We start from the raw sequence: 22,172 nt of genomic DNA, 5'->3' as shown, positions 1-22,172 counted from the left end.
ATCCATGACTTTTTTCCTGCACAGATCCTGCGAGCAGATGATCACGTGTCAATAACAGCCAACGGCCGTATCGTTCAAATAAAGAGTGCTCAGGTGTCGGACACTGGTCGCTACACCTGCATAGCCACTAATATAGCTGGAGAAGATGAGAAGGACTTTGATGTAAATATACAAGGTGAACTGGGGTTGACTGATGCTGATGTGTTGACAGACTATTTTTGCATATGATGGGCTCCAAGATTATTTTCATGTTGTTTTTATGCCTTTTTATTGAATAACTGGTTATGTTTGCAAAATGTCTGTGTGAATAATACCACTTATCTAATGTCAGCATCTTTTGAGACAAATGCAGAGTCATGGTTGTTGTTATTGTTCATACCACAGCTCAAAATAAAGTAAAAAATGCAAATAATAAGAGATTTAACATTGTCCTCTTTTGCTTTTTCCTCATTCAGTGCCTCCTAATTTCAACAGGCCAGGTGGGGATGGCGATGCTTGGTCTTCCCCAGGCTTTGGAGTGGATGTTCGAGATGTGATCCTCAACAATCCCATCTCTCTGTACTGTGAGACCAACGCTGTCCCCCCTCCTACACTTACCTGGTATAAGGATGGACAGCTGATGAGCTCCAATGACAAAGTTCTGATCTTGCCAGGTGAGATAGATCAGAAAAAGAATGAAATGAGAGAACCAGAGCAAGGCAGAGAGAAATTTTGCAATAATGATTTTTATTTTTAGGTGGGCGAGTGTTGCAAATACCTAGATCCCAGGCTGACGACTCGGGCAGGTACACGTGTGTGGCTGTCAATGAAGCAGGAGAAGACTCCATTCAGTATGATGTTAGAGTTTTATGTGAGTAAATATGTTTTCCTTCTAACAAAAAGTATCAGCATCTAAACAGAAGCAGAGGGAATGTATTGTAGAAAAGTTTCTCATAGTGTATTTTTGTCTTTTTTGTCAGTGCCTCCTGTCATACGGGGAACAGATAGTGATTTTCCTGTTGAGATCACAGTCCTGGTCAACAAAACTACCCAACTCGAGTGTATCGTGGATGGAAACCCGACCCCCAAGATCACCTGGTTTAAGGACAGCCAGCCAGTCAGCTCTGATGGACCACACAGGATCCTGTCCAATGGACGAACACTTAAGGTAATATCAACGAATCAAAGATAGTTGTTTGCAGCTGTGTCTCATACCATAGCCAACTTTTCATTCAAATAGATTTCAGGGATAAACTTGCTCTAATATACCTGTTGCCTATAATATCAACCAACAAGCACTTGATCAACAACCATGAAATAAATACATGATTTATAAAACTATTATTTTAATGCTGGTGATTCAAAAGTGAGCTTGTGAGGTCCAAATAAATCAGAAACACTTGTTCATTATGTAAATCCAATGCAAGCAGCTCTGGGGTCTTACTGGATTTCGTTTTTTTCAACCGTTCTAAAACAACAGGTGCTGACAGCTCAGGTGTCGGACACGGGGCGCTATGTGTGTGTGGCTGACAATGTGGCTGGAAATGCAGAAAAATCCTTCAACCTCAATGTTTATGGTAAGTTAAATGCGAAGTCAAAGTTTATTATAGCCGGATGTATTATATTACGGTAGATGTTAGATATTAATATAGCAGATTTCAAATGTAACCAGTGTCACGGCCGGCTCACAAACCCATGACAAAAACTGGAGGAGACAAGGAGTACGCTCAACAATACACGTTTATTCGCACAACAGCACGTTAAACCAAAAGGTACAGAGCATCGGGGATATCCTCTCTCCCCAATCTCCTTCTCGATGTCTCCCCCCAAGGAGGAAGTGAGGCCAGCTCTTATGGGTTGAGAACACTGGGCCCACAGGTGTTCTCAATCCCCCGATCCCACAGACCACGCCCACTGGCACCTGAAACAGAGAAGGAACCAGGAACCAGCAGGGTCATCACACCAGTATATTGGTGAATTATTACTCTGAAGTCTAACTCCATCTGTGCTTGTTGTTCTCAGCTCTGTGTCCATATGGGAAGGGAGGGCACTCAGTGGTTTTATTACAGAACCCCTTCCTATCCAACAGTTAGCCCTGCCATATGTGGGGGTAGAACTACAGCCTTAGTAGAGGCATAATGAGTTTTGTTACAAGAGTACATTTCAAGGAGAACATACAAGCTTTCCAAACTGAAGAAAAAACTTTTTTGGCATAAAAGCCTTTAAAGAAATAAGAATCAAGTTATATGTAGATTTAGTCTACAAACATTTGTGTTTTCTTTAAGAATGATTGTTAAGCATAAAAGCTTGTTTTTCATGCAGATAGCTATAGAAGTATTGTTTTTTATACTGAATATTTCTTACCTCTTTGTTTATAGTGCCTCCAACCATTATTGGCGTGAATCCTGAGACTGTGACTGTGGTGGTGAACAACTTTGTGTCTCTGTCCTGTGAGGCTACTGGTTTTCCTCCTCCTACTCTGAGCTGGCTAAATGAAAGAGGATCCATTCAGCCCAACAGCAATGCACTCATCATGCCAGGTACAGGAGAGCTTAAAATCATGTACAGGATCACATGTTAAAAAATGCACATTGAAACCAGTACGCGTTTAAATAATAGTTTGAATAGTTATATATAAGAAAGCCGTAAATAGATCAAGACCTCATTATTACAGTGGATTTTTAAAGTGCCTGTGTGTCCCTTTGTTTCTTCAGGTGGTCGTACGCTGCAGATTCTGAAAGCAAAAGTGTCTGATGGAGGAAAGTACAGCTGTGTGGCCATGAACGCAGCAGGAGAGGCTTACAAACACATCCACCTTACTATATTTGGTCAGTCCACATCCACACCAACAATAGACTGAGCACCTTACTTCTGGCCTCTAGTTTTACATCATTACCGGCAGCATACCTTATCTTTCTTTTTTTCTGCTGTTTCCCAGTTCCCCCAAGTATCCGCGACAGTAGTGGAGACTCTCCTGTGGTGGTGAATGTGCTTGTTGGGAAATCAGTAACTCTGGAGTGTGAGTCCAACGCTGTGCCTCCTCCCACCATCACCTGGTATAAGAACGGCAGGGTGGTGACAGAATCAGCCAACCTGCGTATCCTGGCAGAGGGACAGATGCTTGAGATCAAAGGCTCAGAGGTAAAACTGCGTCATTTGTTAAAGCTTTAACTACATTTGAGTTTTATTAGAAACTTCAAGTTTTGAGCCCAAGAAGAAGAAAAAAATACATTCTGTGTGTGGCTAAAAATGTGTTTAATTAGGGCTAGATAGTTCTGTAGTCCGTCATGAGGGCTAGTAGTTTTAGGATAGCACGGCCTGAGACCCACAGCAGTGTCTGTGTTCTGTGTTTCATATTGTAATGACATATTTTTCCTTAAAGTCTTGTCTATTAATGTTCATATTGTTTTCAATTCTTTGTTTTTAACTCTGCAAAGACCTTTGCTTTTGTATGAAATGCGCTATAAAAAAAAACTAGCCTTAGTTGAATCTTTTGTATGATAAGTAAGTGACTTCTGTTTTTGGTTTATCTTGATATTTTCCTGAAATAATATGTTTTTCTTCTTTTTCAGGTGTCTGATACTGGACAGTATGTTTGCAAGGCTACCAACGTTGCTGGACAAGTGGACAAAAACTTCCACTTAAATATCTATGGTAGGAAGTGATACATACTCGTTGAAAAAAAAAAAAAAGCACAATCCATTTTAAAAACCACACAATGAATTACAATATCATTTTGAAAACAATCTCTATCTCTCTCTCCAACTCATCAGTTCCTCCCAGTATCGATGGTCCTGCAGCGGAGAGAGTTGTTGAAACCATCAGTAACCCGGTCACCTTTGCATGTGATGCTACTGGAATCCCTCCTCCCAGCCTTGCTTGGTTGAAGAATGGACGACCAATAGGTATGTCTGCATACAGGTCATCTGCATCTTTCTTTCAACCTGTTGTTAACTGTTGTTTCTGGACAAGTTTTTTCAGAATAGAAAAAAATAACTAAGTGTAAATGAGGCAAGGGAGAATTTTACAGAAACATGTTCAGTGGTTTTGTCATTGTCATTTCTTTCAAACAATTGAACTTTATATTTCGGTAGGGAACTCAGAGTCTCTGGAGATGCACATCTTCTCAGGAGGAAGCAAGCTGCAGATTGCACGCTCACAGCTTTCTGACAGTGGCACATTCACGTGTGTGGCCTCCAACGTGGAGGGCAAAGCACGCAAGAGCTACCACCTCTCTGTTCAAGGTACATGCATAACATCAGCTCAGACGACAACAAAAAGGCCCTTACCCTTTAACCCTTTAAAATATTCTATTTTCCTGTCAAGCTGATTTGTTTTCAGTCATAACAAATGTATCTACCAATATATGGTCTCATTGGATTTTGCTACAACCAGTAACTCTCTCTTAGTCCCTCCTAGTATCTCTGGATCAGAGCTGCCCAGTGAAACGGGAGTCTTGCTAAATGAAAGCATCCAGCTGGTCTGTCGAGCCAAGGGAACCCCAGCTCCAACCATCCAGTGGTTAAAGGATGGTGAAGTAATCAACAGCACAAGGAACACCGGGCTCAGGTAATGCATGCCATAATGAAAGACAACAAAGAAAATGTGGGGATTTTAAAATGTGCCATTCTGCTCATTCTGGTAGATGTTGTATTGATTGTGGTGCTGAACATGTTTTGTTCAGGATCAGCCCGGATCGAAGCACTCTCACTGTAACTGGAGCTCATACCACTGACAGCGGAAAGTACACCTGTGTGGCGTCCAATGCTGCAGGAGAGGAGGACAGGATATTTAATCTGAATGTTTACGGTAAATTTTCAAAGTCATACTTGCATATCATCCATGACAAGAAACCCTCAAGCTTTATTCATGTCTCTTGTTTTGCTTTCCATCTCTTTTATTAGTTCCTCCCGTGATAGACGGCAACAGTGAGACAGTGGAGCAGTTGAGCACAGTTCTGGACAGTTCTGTCAACATTGAGTGTGTTGCTACAGGCTCTCCGCCCCCTCAGCTCAACTGGCTTAGAAATGGCCTCCCTCTGCCAGTGTCCTCCCACATACGGCTTCTCTCTGCAGGACAGGTGCTCCGGTAGGTCAGTGGACAGGACCCAAGAGGAGTTTGTAACATGTTTCTAAGCTAGGAGCAACTTCTGGTACCTGGTTTCCTGCAGGTTTTTCTGTTAAATAAAATAATGATTAATGGTCTATCTATCCACCAACAACAAAAAGAAAATATGTTAAGTCTTAGAAATAATAGTTCCATTAAATGGTTTTGGTCTCGAGAAACATTTGCTGTTGGAAAACATATATGGATAATTTTTTTTTTTTTTTACAGTTTCAGTGAGAGTGAAAATGTAACAGAATATTTGTTTCTGTCAATTTTGCATCTGTCAGGATTACACGCACCCAGGTGTCTGACAGTGGCACCTACACCTGCGTCGCTTCAAACAGAGCAGGTGTGGACAACAGGCATTACAGCCTGCAGGTACATGGTGAGTGTGAAAATATTACTCGCTTGTAATATCTGAGGATTTAACACTCAAACATCACTCTTAGAGATGCACTTCAGCAGCTAATAACCAACTCGATGTTTCATTACTCTCAGTCCCCCCTGGTTTGGATGGTGCAGGGACCACAGACGATGTGACTGTGGTCAGGGAAAACTTGGCGTCTCTGCTGTGTATAGCTGATGGGACACCGACTCCCACTGTGTCCTGGCTCAAAGAAGGAGTTGTTTTAATTCCTGACCCTCACCTCAAATTCCTGAACCTGAATACCACATTGCAAATCATCCAAGCCCAGGTCAATGATACAGGGCGCTACACCTGCGTAGCCAACAATACTGCCGGCCAAGCCAGCCGTCATTTCAACCTGAAAGTGCTAGGTGGGTAAAGCTCTATAACTCACACGCTGCAGCTTTAGATGAGAAAAAAATGGATTAGAAAAAAAATCTTTCTTTTGTTTATTTCATTGCTTTGTCAGATCCTCCACGCATCAAGGGCTCTGGTGTACCAGCAGAAGTATCTGTTGTGGTCAATAATGTCCTGGAGCTTCAGTGTGAGGCCTCAGGTATCCCTGCACCCTCTTTGACCTGGCTGAAGGATGGACGACCGCTCCCACAGACCAACAGTCTGCGTCTCCTCCGGGGAGGGGAGGTGCTCCTTGTATCCTCAGCACAGGTCAGTAACATTGGATTATTACAATAATATACCCTTTTTTCAATGTATTTTGTTTTCAATCAGCTTCTCTTTTCTATACAGTGTGACACCTCTGATGTCTTTGTTACACTTCTTTGTGTTTAGTTGGAGGACACGGGCAGATACAGCTGTTTAGCTAATAGTCCAGCAGGAGATGATGACAAGGACTTCCTGGTTCGAGTGCATGGTTAGTAACAACGATATTTAACACACATTTTATGCTTTCATCAACCTCTCCAAAATTAATCGCATTTGTAAAAATGTCTTTTTTTTCATTCTTGAAAGTTAAAAGTTAATGAATTATTATAATACAATGTGACATACAGTAAGATGTGGCTACAAAAATCCAAATCAGTGTGGGTCTGGTTTTCCTGTAATAGTTCCCCCTAACATTGCCGGGGAGAGCTCGCCTCAGGACGTGTCAGTGCTGCAGAACAGACAGGCGACTCTGGAGTGCAAGTCAGATGCTGTCCCACCTCCAACTTTGACCTGGCTCAAAGATGGTCAACCATTAAAGGTCAGATTTCAAACAAAAAATAAAACTCACTCATTGCTAACACTTTTCTTAAAACGTACTCTAAAGTTATTTTTATTTTTTATGTAGGCCTCTGCCCGTGTGCGAATCCTGTCAGGTGGACGCTATTTACAGATCAACATGGCTGAGCTCGGCGACAGAGCGCAGTACACCTGTGTGGCCAGCAACATCGCTGGCAAGACAACACGGCAGTTTAACCTGGCTGTCAATGGTACAGCCACAAATAATGCATAGATCTAAAGAAGCTTACAATTATTTACAAACAAAAATAAGAGCTCTAATCATTATCCAGGGACAAAAAGTGTAAATATGTTAATCCATGTTGTGTCCCCTCAGTGGCCCCGACTATCAAGGAAGGCTCCCAGTCAGTGTCAGTGCACATCAACAAGCTTGCAGTGCTGGAGTGCATTGTGAGTGGTGTGCCACCGCCGCGTGTATCCTGGAGGAAACATGGAACAGTATTGGCAGGAAATAACCCCAGGTAAGCTTAAGTTTTTCATAATAATGAAGCGTTTTTGCTCGTTCCTTCTCAAATGAGAATTGTTTAATGTGCAGTGGTTGTGGTTTTCAGGACAATAAATGCACAAGCTTCATGAACATTTGGTATTGGAATATTTTAGCAAAACTCAATTATTGTCATTTCTTTGTGTATCTTAACTACTCCGTACCAACATGTGCAGGTACACATTTGTAGAGGATGGGTCATTACACATCCACTCTGCCCAGGTGACCGACACTGGTCGCTACCTGTGTATGGCAACAAATGAGGCCGGAACACAACGCAAGAGAGTGGATCTGCAGGTTTATGGTGAGTGAGAGATACAGTATATACTGTAGATACAAAACAAGTGGAAAACTCTCTGACATCAACAAACACAGTCACTCAGTCTTTTTATCATCATCTCTTCTTTCAGTCCCTCCTTCCATCGCCGATGGCCGCACAAATGTGACAGTTACAGTCAACGTTCAAACCACTCTGTCCTGCGAGGCCACCGGCATCCCCAAACCTACCGTCAGCTGGATGAAAAACGGTCGATCCATCAATACTGATCAGAACCAGAATATGTACAGGTTGATCCAGGTTTTCTCCCTCTCTGTTTTCTAATTCATGATTGAAAAAACTCACAAAGACAAGTGAACAAAGTTAAATTCACTCGCCATTGCCAAACTTTTTAAATGTATATGTGTATATCTTTCTTTATCACATTTATATTCTAATGAAAATACTCAAAGAATAACAAACATTCTTGTAATTTCCAGATTATTATCATCCGGCTCCCTGGTAGTTATAGCACCAACAGTGGAGGACACAGCAGTGTATGAATGTGTGGTCTCTAATGAGGCAGGAGAGGACTCCAGATCCATAAACCTCACTGTGCATGGTGAGTAACACAGCATTTGTTGACTGTGGTTGAGTTGATCCTTTGGTATGAAACATTTAGCATGATTTTGAAACTGAGTTTTAATTAACAAGACAATTTGTAATGACTTTTTCTAACTCTTGTCCCTCCAGTCCCTCCATCTATAGCTGATGAACCCACAGAGCTAGTTGTAGCCAGACTGTCCCCAGTGGTTATCTCCTGTACTGCATCCGGTGTCCCTGAGCCTACAATCCACTGGAGCAAAGACGGCATGAAGCTTTCCAAAGAGGGGCAAGGCTACAACATCCTCCCTACAGGTCAGAATCATATGAATTTAACAAGCATCTAAGAGTGCACAACTTTTGTTTGGTACAGCTTTCCTAATTACATCCAAAAACAAAACAAAAACTTGATGACAAAAACATGGTAATTAAAATTCATGTATTAGAATTTATAACATTGTTGTTTTTGGTTTATTCTTCTACTGGTTCTACTTAATTTATTGGCAGACTTTAAATCTGAGTCATTTCCTAATGCAGTTAAAATTAGGGAAATAAGGAATACATCTAAAAAATGTTGACTTCACTTCTTTACTATGCTAATTGCGTGTGTGGTGATGTGTTTTCAGGTCCAATAGAAATCCCCTCAGCAGAGCTCAGTCATGCAGGACGCTACTCGTGCACCGCCAAGAACGCTGCAGGCTCCACCCACCGCAACATGCAGCTCACAGTGCAGGGTAAGATCATACCCAAAAACCATAACTCATGACATGTACACTGCTGTTTGGAGGATGTGCAAAGAGAAAAATACAAAAAATATTATTTTTCAGAACAAAATTGTTCTTGGTATCAAAGTTTCTTTATCTGTTGCGATCTTCCTAATCATCATTCTTCTCCCATCACTCTCTGCAGAGCTCCCAGTGATCCAGTCTCATCCGCCCACCCTGGATGTGATCCTGAATAACCCCATAACTCTGCCCTGCAGGGCCACGGGCTCACCCAGACCCACCATCACCTGGCAGAAGGAGGGCATCAATATACACACCACAGGTAATTATTCTTTTGTCTGAGAGTGTTAGGACTCACCAGTTATCAGTCATAACATTGTGTCTCGTGGGTTATAACAGGTGGAAGTTTCACAGTGCTGCCCACTGGAAGTCTGCAGATCTCTAAAGCCTCTGTGTCAGACTCGGGAACATACATATGTGTGGCTCAAAACCCTGCAGGCACTGCACTGGGCAAGACAAAACTCAGAGTACAAGGTAGGTCAAACCATTTTTAGCAGGTTGTTTACAATCATGTAATGACAACAATGTAGTATATTCTTAAAACAGGCCTGCAAGAAAGTTACAGTGTTGGTTGCATAATCATATTTATTGCTTAAATCTTTGGAGAGCCCTGTCTTTATTTAATTCATTATCCTGATAGGAAACAGTAATGTATCTTCTAACTCACAACCTGCTTTCTTTCAATGTTCTTCAGCCTAACAGCCTACTTATATTAGTGTTTTTTCTATTTACGTTGTTCTGCAGTTCCTCCGGTGATCAGCTCAGAAACTCAAAAGTATGTAACACCTGTGGACTCCTCTGTGACGCTTCAGTGTCAAGCAGACGGCTCCCCTCGCCCTTCTGTCTCATGGCATAAAGACGGGCAGCCGCTGCGGGAATCTGTGCAGCAGCGGGTGCTCAGTTCAGGATCCCTGCAGATCGCGTTCATCCAGCCGAGTGATACTGGACGATACACTTGCACTGCTGCAAATGTAGCAGGAACTGTCAGCCTAGAGATGAGCCTCACGGTACAGGGTAAGCCTCAATCAATGCATTATTTTAAAGCAGAAGGCAGAACGCTGCATGCAATGTTTTTTTTAAACCTGTGGTTGCAAGAGAGCAGAAAAGATACTGCCTTTGGATTTTCTTCTCTGTGTTTTCATTTTACCTTTAAGGTCTTAACCAATTAAGCAAATTGGCCTCAAGTGTTAAAATGGAAAGTACTGGGTGCCAGTACCCTCTGTGATTGTTTATATTTATGAAGTCTTAACTAGACTCTCAAACCTTTTCAGTCCCACCTTCCATCATTGGTGGAGAAAAGGAGGTAGCAGTGGTGGAGAACAGTCAGGCTCAGCTGGTGTGTTTGGCAGAGGGGGTCCCTCAGCCTAGCCTGTCCTGGGAGAAGGACGGTACTTCTGTACTGGAAAGCTCAGGGGAGTACACCATCCTGCCATCTGGAGAGCTGGTGATAGACAGTGCTCATGTAAGTGAAACAAATAAAAAACAACTTTGATCTTTTTGTTTGTATGTCTTTGGACTGAGGGAAGGTGAATTTTTGCTTGGATCATATTAACTTCAGCGGCTATGGTTCTGTCTTAAATGTTATGTGTGTATAATGCATGATGTGTGCTTGACTTGTCTTGTGTCTCCCCTTCCTCTGCACCAGCCTGAAGATGCAGGTATTTACACCTGTGTTGCCACTAATGAGGTCGGACAGGACAGTCAGACGGTGACCCTGTCTGTTCACACTCACCCTGTCTTCACTGAGCTGCTCGGAGACGTGGCCCTCAACAAGGGAGAGCGCCTCCTGCTGGCCTGTGGAGTCAGCGGCATGCCACCGCCAAGAATCACATGGGCCTTTAACAACAACATAATCCCAGGTAAACAGCAAGATCACGGATGCTTAAAATGTAAATGTGAAAGAGTATTTCCTCAAAATTTTTCCTCAAATCCATCAGACAAGTTGAATATTTTCTGCAGCTTTATGTCATGCGTCAGGATAGAGACGATCAACAGTTTAACTTATTGCTTTTTTTCACTGCTTTAGTTCACTATGATCACATGAACGGCCACAGTGAGCTGGTTATTGAGAGAGTGAGCAAAGAAGATTCAGGCACTTACACCTGCGTGGCAGAAAACAGTGTAGGAACCATCAAGTCGCTGGGCTTCGTCTATGTCAAAGGTAAAACCAGAGGATATTATTTGGTTGATTTTCCTAAACTTGATGTAATTTTTATTTTTTTTAATCAAACTAAATCTCTAAAATACATTTTTGTTTGGTGCTGATTTATATATTAAAAGTAGCCATGTAACTTACAACTATACCTTATTCATGTGTTGTGTCCATAATGATATAGCAAGTTCAACTGTCTCTCTCCAGAGCCTCCTATCATTGATGGGGACCCTCACTCCAACCGTATTGAGCCTCTGGGTGGTAACGCCATCCTGAACTGTGAGGTCCGGGGAGACCCCCTGCCCATCATCAGATGGAGCAAAAGCGGAATCAACATCCAGATCAACAACCGCATCCGTCAGCTGGACAACGGCTCCCTCGCCATCTATGGCACTGTGGTATGAAAACCCATAAGACTGTGAGCTCTTGTGTGAAATTCTCTGTACAAAGTGTTGATTGAAGTATGCTGATGGCTCAATCAGCCTTTTTTATGAACAAAGTACTTTAGAATATGTGCAGTATTTTCAGACCAACATGTCTAAAAAGGTATAAATATATCTTGAGACTTGTTTTTGATAATGATAATGGCTGTCTTTTCATAACATTTCATACATCAGAGTGAAGATGCAGGCAGCTACATGTGTGTGGCAACAAATGATGCTGGGGTGGTGGAAAGGAGTGTCACACTTATCTTGCAGCGTGAGTTTCTATCGTCTCCCTGTCGGTCTTTTTCTGCATACAATCTGCCACATGACCAAATATAAAAGTTATGTCTTAAAAAAGTAATTCAATTCAATTGTTCACCTTAAACAGTGACATTTTATGAGATTATCTCCAAAAATGTGGGAAATTAGTGAAATCCACCTTGAAATGGTGGCTCAAAAAGATCTCCCTTCTTCCAGGTGCACCCACCATCATAGTGGAGCCAGTGGAGACAGTAGTAGATGCTGGCACCACAGTCCTGCTTAACTGTCAGGCGGAGGGTGAGCCTACACCGATGATGGAATGGTCCCGTCAGGGGCGCCCACTTTTGGGCAACGACCGCTTTTCCCCCCTGTCCAACGGTTCTCTCAGGATCAGCAGTGCCCAGAAGGAGGACACAGCTGAATATGAATGTGTGGCAAGAAACTTGCTGGGATCAGTGCTGGTCAGGGTCACTCTCACTGTACGAGGTGAGCTGGAAATATTTTTGGTTCAACTCATATTTTTACACATTATTCAAAATGTATTTCTAACATCTCCAATAAAAAAAGGTTTCATTCTCCATTTAAAAAAAAAAAACATCCACAATAAATAAGATCAAAACAAACAAAAAAAAATGAAAAATGAAAAAAAAAATACCTACAATTTTTTTTCAGTTCATGGGGGCTATTCGGAGTGGGCAGAGTGGGGTCTTTGCAGTGTGTCCTGTGGTGTCGGGTCCCAGAAGAGGCTGAGACAGTGTAACAATCCTCGACCTGCCAATGGAGGGCGTCACTGTGCAGGATCTCACTCAGAGACATGGAGTTGTCAGGGAAAGCCCTGTCCAGGTGAGGGTGCTTAAATATGTAACAGACTATTAAACCTGCTCGCCATTATTTAATACAAAACAAAAGTACAAACTGTGAATGTGAAAAAAACAAAATGTGTACGATTGTCCTTCAACAGTGGATGGTAACTGGTCAGAGTGGTCTCTGTGGGAGGAGTGTTCTCGTAGCTGTGGTCAGGGCAACAGAACCAGGGTTCGGACCTGCAGTAACCCTCCAGCCCAGCATGGAGGCCGATCCTGCGAGGGGAAAGCAGTGGAGGTTATTATGTGCAGTGTCCGTCCTTGTCCAGGTGAGAAACTAAATATGATTTTTCAGCAGAATGAAGAGGTAGAATAAGGAGGTGCAACTGCAAAGAGATCGGTCTTATTTGTTTTTGTTTAAAAATCACAAACTTCCTCTAAGCTGTGCAGCTATCTACTGTCAATCCTTTATCGACCTACTGTACTGTCTATGATGAACTCACTCTGAATAAGTGCTACTACTAGATTTTTTCAAGATTATTTGCCTTCTTTTTGTCGAGAATCTCATTAAACGTGTCCATTCACAAGCAAAAAACAATATTTGAATCCTTTAATTGAATATAAATATGAATTCCACACTATTCAAATATGCTGTTACATTAAAAGTCTAAAACATGTTCAGAAGTACTTCAGTTTAATCAGCAAAATATACTGAGTATAAAGTGAATATATTTCCAAATATCAATTTAAAAAAGTCTTACGAGATAATTGAAGTCGGTGTTTGTTATCTAAAATAAATGTGAAATATATTGATATGTTCAGAGTCAAATTATGCATTGACTTTCTGTTTATACCTGTGCAGTGGCAGGTAACTGGGGGTCTTGGCTGCCGTGGAGCCCATGCAGTGAGACCTGTGGTAAAGGCATGAAGTCCAGAATCCGGCTGTGTAACAACCCTCCTCCAGCATTTGATGGGCCGCGGTGTGAGGGCTCAGACACCCAAACACAAATGTGTAAAGAAAGACAGTGTCCTGGTGAGGGCTCAGGGATTGTACATTATTGTTCAAACCCCTGTGTTTGTCCCAAGATGAAGAAAAAACTCACTCTAATAACGTGGCTTCTTGTTTTTTTTTTACCCCCCAGTGGATGGGAAGTGGTCATCCTGGGTGAGCTGGGGAGCCTGCAGCGTTTCATGTGGAGGCGGGACCAGACAGAGGACACGCCTTTGTGCTAGCCCCGCCCCTCAGCATGGAGGCAGACAGTGTGAAGGCAATGATGTACACATTGACTTCTGTAACAGTGACCCATGCCCCGGTGAGTATCACGTTTTGATGTGTACATGACTCGTGATGTGTACTTCTTTGCCTCGTCTTATCTTTGATGTTTTGACTTTTTGTCTTTCAGTCAGTGGTAACTGGGGTCCTTGGAGTAGCTGGGGTAGCTGCAGTAAGACATGCAATGGTGGTCAGATGAGACGCTACAGGACTTGTGACAACCCGAGACCGGCCAATGGTGGTAGAGCTTGTGCAGGTGCAGATTCACAGATACAGAGATGCAGCACAGACATCTGTCCTGGTGAGTCCTAGGTTCTGTCGAGGCCAGGAAGGCCTTGCTTCATTTCCAAAAGTCTTTGAAAGAAACAGCTTCATATTACACCAAATATCAAGTAGCTTTGTAGGTTAAAGATGGCAGTGTCAAAATTACTGCATTCCAGCATAAGGGCAAAATATGTGGATGGTGTCTCTATTCATTTTTCAATTCAAAAGAATCTTATCTGTGAGAAGCTGTGTATTTAAAATGTTTTAAAGTATCACACAAAGGCTTACTTTTCCTTTTAACTCAGAATATGTTTTCTGTCAGAGTTCTAATACATTCTGTTTACATGTGTGTACTTTAACAGTTGATGGTAACTGGGGTTCATGGCAGCCGTGGGGAGATTGCTCTGCTTCCTGCGGAGTAGGAGAAAGGTCTCGAGTCCGTTTCTGTAATAGTCCATCTCCTAGCAACGGGGGTCGGCCGTGTCCTGGAGACTCCTCTCAGCTCTCCAGGTGTAACACTCAGGCCTGCCCAGGTAAGACATTTTTTGAAAAACGTAGTATGTATGTTTGCAGCTGAGTGCAGCATTAGGGCATAATTAAAAACTTTGTTTTACCAGGTGGACCCCAGAGGGCACGAGGAAGCATCATTGGAAATATCAATGATATTGAGTTTGGCATCGCCATCCTCAATGCCACCATCACAGACGGCGAGGCAGGCAACAGAATCATCAAAGCCACTATTAATAATATACCCAGGACATTAGGTTTGTTTACAGTTTTATTTACTTTTAGATTCCATTTTCAACAACGTATACCTGCATCAATGCAACAAGTTGCCCCCTTTACTAGATCTCATGTTAAATAAGATTTGCACCCTTTTCTGCCTTTATGTAAAGGTCCTGCGATGAGAAAGCTCATCTCAATCCTGAACCCTGTCTACTGGACCACTGCACAGGAAGTAGGAGAGGCGGTCAATGGCTTCACTCTGACAGGAGGCATCTTCAGGAGAGAGACACAGGTGGAGTTTGCCACAGGTGAGAATAGACAGACCTTGGTGATTGTGTATCAAATCAGCAATGTGAGCGATTTATACAGATACCACTGGGTGGTTTCAATCTGTTGCTTTTGGGCTCTATGAAAAATTGTAAAAATGTTTGTTGTTTTAATTGGAATGTTTTAGGTGAGATCCTGAGGATGACCCACATTGCCAGAGGCCTGGACTCAGATGGAGTGTTGCTACTGGACATCGTAGTGAACGGACACATCCTGCAGCTGCCCTCACATGCTGACATAAACATCAAGGTATAAGCATAAACTATACACTGGATTCGACTATTATATAATTTGATGTCAAACCTGGAATATATCAGTTAAAGCAAAAATTAATTTGAGCTATTTTTAGCCGGTTTGCTACATATTAAACATCCATGACAAAGTAGGGGAATTCTAGTTAATTTATGTTAAACATTAAAGCTGCCTCACATGTACACTTTGTTGGACTCAGGACTACACAGAGGACTACATCCAGACAGGCCCAGGCCAGCTGTATGCTCAGTCCACTCGCATGTTCAGTGTCAACAGAGAGAGTGTGCCCTACTCCTGGAACCACACCATCACCTACGACCTGTCCAAGGGCAAGATGCCATACCTGGTAGAGATGCTGCATGCCACAGCCATCAGCGCTCACTACCACCCCCTGGAGGAGATGTTGAAGTATAGCATACAAGCTAGCATTGCCAAGGGTGAGAACACTAGACTGTAAAAAGACTGAAAATACATGAACAAAACTTCTAACTCTTAAGTGTTTTCCCTCTTTTGTTGCTTAGTCATCAAAACGTCATTAAACATCGAATCTCGCCTTTTTCTTTTCTTTTATATTTTTGTCACAAATGTGATTAGATTTTTTAATAATGAAATGTTTCCATGATTCCAGGAGATCGCAGTAATCAGTGTCCTCAGGGATTCACTCTGGTGTCTGCTGGGCCATACTGTGCAGGTAGTGATTATCAACACATGCAATACATATCAGAACATTCTAAGTGTATGCTTTAAACCAGGGGTCTCCAACCTTTTTTCATCTGAGAGCTACTTTCAAAAAATGAAAGTGGCCAAGGGCTACTTGCATCAAATCACTTGCATTTATTTACATAGCTCAGCTGAATTAAGCTACTGTTTGTACATGTGTGAAATTGCAATAAGCCAATGCTTATCAATAATCTTAAATTCACATCAATGTCCAAGAAAACATCAGTACTTCATACTTGTTTTTATGGGCCAAATATATGAATAGTGGGAAGAGGTGTATTTACCGTCGTCATATTTTTATTTTTATTTTTAACACAGTCGGTCAACCTATAGGCGAGCTACTGAAAACCGGGCTACCAGTAGCTCCCGAGCTACCTGTTGGAGACCCCTGCTTTAAACTGTTGTTTCATGTTGTTGACGTATCATTCATGTGCTGCAGATGAGAACGAGTGTGAGGTTGGTAACCCCTGCTCTCATGCCTGCCACAATGCCATGGGCACCTACTACTGCTCCTGTCCCCGAGGCCTCACCATCTCAGCTGACGGCAGGACCTGTCAGGGTATACAACACACACACACACAAACACACACACCTGATTTCAGTCAGTGCTGTCAGCTGTACTGTCTTTACACAAACATGTAAGTTGTTTTAATAATTTGACTCGTATCTTTCTTGTAGACATTGACGAGTGTTCGTTAGGTGGGAACGTGTGCAATGATAGACAGGAATGTGAGAACACGATTGGCTCTTACCGATGTGTAATGCGCTGTGGGCGGGGCTTCAGGAGAACAGCTGATGGTCTCAGCTGCACAGGTACAATGACGAGCTTTATTGATCAAGTGACATTTTGTGGGGAATGTCGCTGACGTGACACGTTTTTTTTGACAATTGTCTCTTTTGTTGTTCAGATGTCAATGAGTGCCAGGAGTCCAATCCGTGCAATCAACATTGTCTGAACACGATTGGAAGCTACAGATGTGCCTGTGAACCGGGCTTTCAACTCAGGAACCGGCGCTGTATAGGTGAGACAGTTACATCTCTACCTCTTCAAGCTGTATTTGTATTATTCATAATGGTATTGTTTTTTTCTTCAAATGTGTCTTTTTCATTATCTAAGTGCTTGAAACTGTTAAATGCTCTTATCAAAACAGACTTTGCTAAAAGAAACTTGTTCCTGCACTCTTCTATTACACACAGATATCAATGAGTGCAGACAGAGAGTCTGTCGATCAGATCAGCAGTGCAAAAACACACGGGGTGGTTACACCTGTATCGACCTGTGCCCCAATGGTATGACCAAAGGTGCTAACGGGACATGTGTAGGTGAGGATTTACAAAGTATTTCTTGCTGAGCCAGAGTGCATTTGCTGAATTATATAGGTTTGAACAATGATTTACTTACATTTGCCAAATAAGATATTTTTGGTTTGAATGATATTTGACTTCTGTATCTTTTATGGCTTGTAGACATCGATGAATGCAGAGATGGCACTCATCAGTGCCGATACAATCAAATCTGTGAGAACACCAGAGGCAGCTACCACTGCACATGTCCGCGGGGCTACAGATCTCAGGGAGTGGGACGACCCTGTCTCGGTATGTACAGCTTTGTCCTGTAAACCTCCTGAGGCAAAACTTTTATTAAGGCAATGTTATGATGTTCAAAATGCTTAATTTACTCTTACAAGGCTGCTGATACCTCCATTTGCTAGCGTTTATTTCTGCTTAACATACGCATTCAGTATGTAAAGCAGTTTAAACAGCATTGCAGTGCTCTTCCCTCACACGTCTCATCAGCTTGCTTGCTTCTGCCAGCGAACTTCTCTCTTTGTCTTAATGACTTGCTTCTGTTTAAAGTCTCAAATAACTGCTGATTTCTGATTGTAGTTTGGACATATTATACTGCTAGTGCTTGCTGACATCTCTAATGGGCTGCAATTAAAAATGCTGACTAACTCTTAACATGAAAAGCAAAGGTTCAAAGCATGCCATCAGGTCTTAGACAGCTGTAAGCTTACAGGAGCAAGGAGAAAGAGAAAGGGACAATACATAGTCTCTTCTTTGACACAAATAAAAACACAAAGAGACCAGCACCAACATTTTGTCAGATCTGTCTTTCACTCTGTTTCCTTTCACTCTTTTCCATTTCTGACTTTGAAAAAGTGTTTCTATTTCCTGGAGTCGCTTTGTATTGGCCAACACTCACCTTGACATCATTAACATTGGAAGCGGATGTCTGTCTTTAGAAATTATTTAAGCGTTACATCAGATTTTGTAGCTGATATCAAATGTGAATATTATTTGATATCATCCCATTAGAAAAAAAAAGGTTAATTGGATTTCAAAATTCAATTCAAAGTTTTTTTATTGTCAAACCTCTACCATTATTTGCTATGAGATTTTTTCTCATACAAATCATGTATTTATAGTCTCAATACATTTCTGTCTTAGGCACATGAAAATGTATTGTTGAACACTGGGGTAATTGACATATACCCTTTTCTCCCCCTCATCCTCATCTCCATCTCCCTCCTCTGTTTCCATGGCCCGCACCATCTCGTTTATTCTTCATCCATCATCTTCTTTTCCCTTTGCTTATTTTGCACCTCTTTCTTCTTCCATCTTTCTTTTCCATCACTCTGTCCTCTTGTTTTTTTTTTCCTGGTGCTGGTCTTTCTTTGTGTTGAGGGCAGATATAAATGAGTGTGAGCGGCTTCCCCAGCCCTGTGCCCACCAGTGCATCAACATGCCCGGCAGCTACAAGTGCAGCTGCCCGCCAGGGCGCCACCTGCTGGGCGATGGCAAGTCATGTGCTGGTCTGGAGCGTCTGCCCAGCTATGAGAGTTATTCATATGGCTACAGGACGTCACAGTCCTCTCCTGACAGCAGCTCCTACCAGCGACTGTACCACAACCTGGCCTCTCAAAGTTACCACTCCTACGCAGCCAACACACGGGGGCGCAACAGGGGCCAGAGCCGCAGAGAGGCCGGCGCACATTCCTCACCACAGGGTTTCCTGGCTTGTCAGCAAGGGTTTGAGTCCAGGGGGGGCTCCTGCATAGGTAACTATGGAGGACAGGCAGGGACAAGATGAGGGAGAGGACGAAGGGTTTTTCTAAGTCTAAGAGTGTGCGCTTTGAAAATATGTCTCAGTACATCATTAATGTTCTCTGAATTTCTCTTATTATCTTGTTGCTGTCTGTGTTTTTTCGTTTGTGTGTCACCCATAGACATCAACGAGTGTGAGGTGAGGGACGCCTGTCAGCACGAGTGTATGAACACACCGGGGAGCCACAGGTGTCTCTGTCCTGCTGGGTACCGCCTCATGACCAACGGCAAGACGTGTCAGGGTGAGAACCTCCTGCTATCCTCTCTTTCTTTCAGCCGTCATCATTTCATCTGGAGTTTCTTACTGAATACTGAAATTAACAACGAGCTGTCTTCCTGATCCACAGATATAGACGAGTGTTTGGAACAGAACATCCAGTGTGGAGCTAACCGGATGTGCTTCAACATGAGAGGAAGTTACCAGTGTATAGACACACCCTGTCCACCAAACTACCAGAGGGACGCAGCCACAGGGTAAAGCTTTGTAGAAATAAGATCAACCCATTCAAGATAGAAACCGTAAAGACCAGAATGATTCACAATCAAATCTCAGGGATTCAAATTTACTATTTTTTTTGTTGTTGATTTTTTTTAACCTTCAAAGACTGAGTTCCTAAACAAAAAAGTATTTCTTCACAGACTGTAGACATTGTGACTGTCTTGTGTAGATAGTTTTACATTTGTTTTTCAATGTTTTTCAATGTTTTTTAATGTTTTAAAATGATGTTTACTGGGAGAAAATGCATGACGGTTCACAACCCGGTCTGTGGTCTAAACATACTCTGTAACTTAGTTGCTATGACGACACTATTGGTTTATCTCAACCTGTCTTTGATTAAGCTAGTAACAGACAAAGAGGTGGAGTTAAAGGGGGTCTTTAACCTCCGGGCAATGAGGCATAATAAAATCTAAACAGACGAGTTATAACACCCCCTCCACACACACACACACACACACACACACACACACACACACACACACACACACACACACACACACACACACACACACACACACACACACACACACACACACACACACACACACACACACACACACACACACACTTTAGCTGGCAATAATTATAATAGAAATACAAAGTCATTTATTCTACAAAAATGCAAACACACTTCTATTCTTCAATGTGGCTTTCTCCTGTTTCACATCCTTTTCAAATCAATTACTGTTTTATACGCTCTTTTCAAAAATCTTTTTTTATGCTGGATTATTTAGCATAAATCTGTTGTCTCTGTTGTAGGTTTTGCCTGAAGAACTGCCCACCAAACGACCTTGAGTGTGCGCTGAGCCCGTACGCGCTGGAGTACAAGCTGTTGTCTCTACCCTTTGGCATTGCAGCCAACCAGGACCTGATCCGACTGGTAGCCTACACGCAGGACGGAGTCATGCACCCGAGAACCACCTTCTTGGCTGTAGGCGAGGACGTCACGTTACCTTTTGCCCTGCGAGACGAGAACCTGAAGGGAGTGCTGTTCACCACGCAGGCGCTCAGAGAGCCTCAGACGTACCGCATGAAGGTGCGAGCACTCTCCTACAGCGAAGACGGAGGCATAGAGTACCAGACGACCTTCATCGTCTACATCGCAGTCTCTGCCTACCCCTACTGAGAGCACTTTAAGAGACGCAGAACAGAAGGTGCGCTGATGAGTTCGGACCTTTACATACTAGGATAAAAGAGAGAGTGTGGTTTTGGGGAGTTGCCACACCAGTAAAGAAACTGAAAAAAAAAAAGAGACTTTGTGTTCAAGTGAGAGAAGACAGAGAGTGAAAACAGCCCCGAAGACATAAGGAAAAAGATTCAAACCATCCAACTCACTGAAGGTTACCTGGATGTTGGATAAAACTGGCTATTTATTGGCTTCAATCCTGGAATCCTTACCTCAGGTTGTTATAGGATGATTGACATTTTTTTTTATTTTTCACATCCCAAAGATGTATTTATAAGATCAAGTTTCCTCCTCAGAGCTGAGCGTCCACCTCTGACTAAGATAGGCTTCAACCCTAATCATGAAATCTTAGCTAGCCTTTTTATTAACATCTACCTATTATTAACTTATTGGGAAGTGCTCGAACGAGAACGAGCAGTTTCCCACCTTTGTTTAGCCTTCGAGTCGAGACATGGTGCTTATTCTGACGATAGAAAACTTGACTGTCACATTTTAAACATCCTCAGGTAGTAGCCTTTAATACACAGTGTATCCTATCTTTACACTGATTACATCATCAATGTGCCATACTGCTCCATCCAATAGTTCATACCAAGATGTACTTTATTTTTATGACTTGTAAATATGTTTGTTTTTCTTATTGTCATACTGTAACTATTGTAACCATTTTGTAATAAAAGTGTAATAAATGAATACAGATCGAAGGTAAAAGTTCATAACGAATGCCTGCAGCACTAAAGCAAGAACCAGCTTTGATCCTCACTGAGCATCTCACACATCTGAGCCTGAATGAATCTAATCAGAGTTACACTCAGGAGAGGACTACAACTTAGCAAGTTACATACAGCAAAGGGAAAAGCACACATGGCTCCCATTAAGTAATTTAATAACATGTTAAAAAGACGTTATATATTATAATGTTTTATGTTGCATTATTTATATCTTTATTTTAAAATCTACAATTTAAATATGAGTAATTAATAACAATCCAACGCATCCACATATTCTTATAGGGTGGATAAAATGATGTGGAACTAAATGAAATGGAGAAGTTCTGCCACTTAGAGGAAACGCACTGTAAAAAATCTGAAGTAGAATGTAGTTCAGCGGTTGAGCTTATGAAGATGAATGGAAAGTGAATACAAACTAAATCATTGAAACTTTGCATCCCTGATAAATGCAACCAAAAAAAGGGAAAAAATGCAGTAATCACAGAATGTTGTAATTCTCTTGAAGGAGGCTTTAACTACACTGTGATGTCATAAAACTCAAGCCTTGGATGTCAACCTTTCTTAAGACTTTTAATGTGTTTCAAGGA

At 42.1% G+C, this 22,172-nt stretch overlaps 1 protein-coding gene across 1 annotated transcript; it reads left to right on the top strand.

The window, feature by feature from the left end:
• Positions 1–346: 346 nt before the first annotated feature.
• Positions 347–21,547, top strand: hmcn1 (hemicentin 1). Its single transcript, XM_061034814.1, has 55 exons — positions 347–359; positions 456–653; positions 737–850; positions 960–1,147; positions 1,460–1,556; positions 2,358–2,519; positions 2,694–2,807; positions 2,918–3,120; positions 3,552–3,633; positions 3,753–3,884; positions 4,074–4,223; positions 4,389–4,548; positions 4,664–4,788; positions 4,884–5,067; positions 5,373–5,470; positions 5,584–5,862; positions 5,961–6,157; positions 6,281–6,362; positions 6,556–6,692; positions 6,780–6,921; positions 7,047–7,191; positions 7,391–7,518; positions 7,625–7,781; positions 7,971–8,092; positions 8,224–8,388; positions 8,700–8,807; positions 8,983–9,120; positions 9,198–9,332; positions 9,603–9,872; positions 10,130–10,320; positions 10,504–10,717; positions 10,885–11,019; positions 11,218–11,408; positions 11,628–11,709; positions 11,913–12,182; positions 12,369–12,539; positions 12,658–12,828; positions 13,362–13,532; positions 13,642–13,812; positions 13,903–14,073; positions 14,399–14,569; positions 14,654–14,800; positions 14,933–15,070; positions 15,217–15,338; positions 15,541–15,778; positions 15,970–16,032; positions 16,501–16,620; positions 16,740–16,874; positions 16,970–17,083; positions 17,259–17,384; positions 17,529–17,657; positions 18,755–19,123; positions 19,292–19,411; positions 19,517–19,643; positions 20,428–21,547. Exons 1-55 carry the CDS (start codon positions 347–349, stop codon positions 20,792–20,794), a joined length of 8,649 nt encoding a protein of 2,882 aa, XP_060890797.1. The 3' UTR covers positions 20,795–21,547.
• Positions 21,548–22,172: the final 625 nt, after the last annotated feature.

Source organism: Labrus mixtus, chromosome 3, assembly GCF_963584025.1.
Source record: "Labrus mixtus chromosome 3, fLabMix1.1, whole genome shotgun sequence".
Taxonomy (NCBI): Eukaryota; Metazoa; Chordata; class Actinopteri; order Labriformes; family Labridae; genus Labrus; species Labrus mixtus.
Note: the sequence above shows the minus strand (reverse complement) of the source record. Positions and strands in the feature narration are given on the sequence as shown.

Excerpts from the sequence above, each read along its gene's own strand:
- hmcn1 (XM_061034814.1), top strand. Across the intron at positions 15,339-15,540 it reads ATGCTGACATAAACATCAAG|GACTACACAGAGGACTACAT; the intron begins GTATAAGCATAA and ends TGTTGGACTCAG. Across the intron at positions 17,084-17,258 it reads CAGGAACCGGCGCTGTATAG|ATATCAATGAGTGCAGACAG; the intron begins GTGAGACAGTTA and ends TATTACACACAG.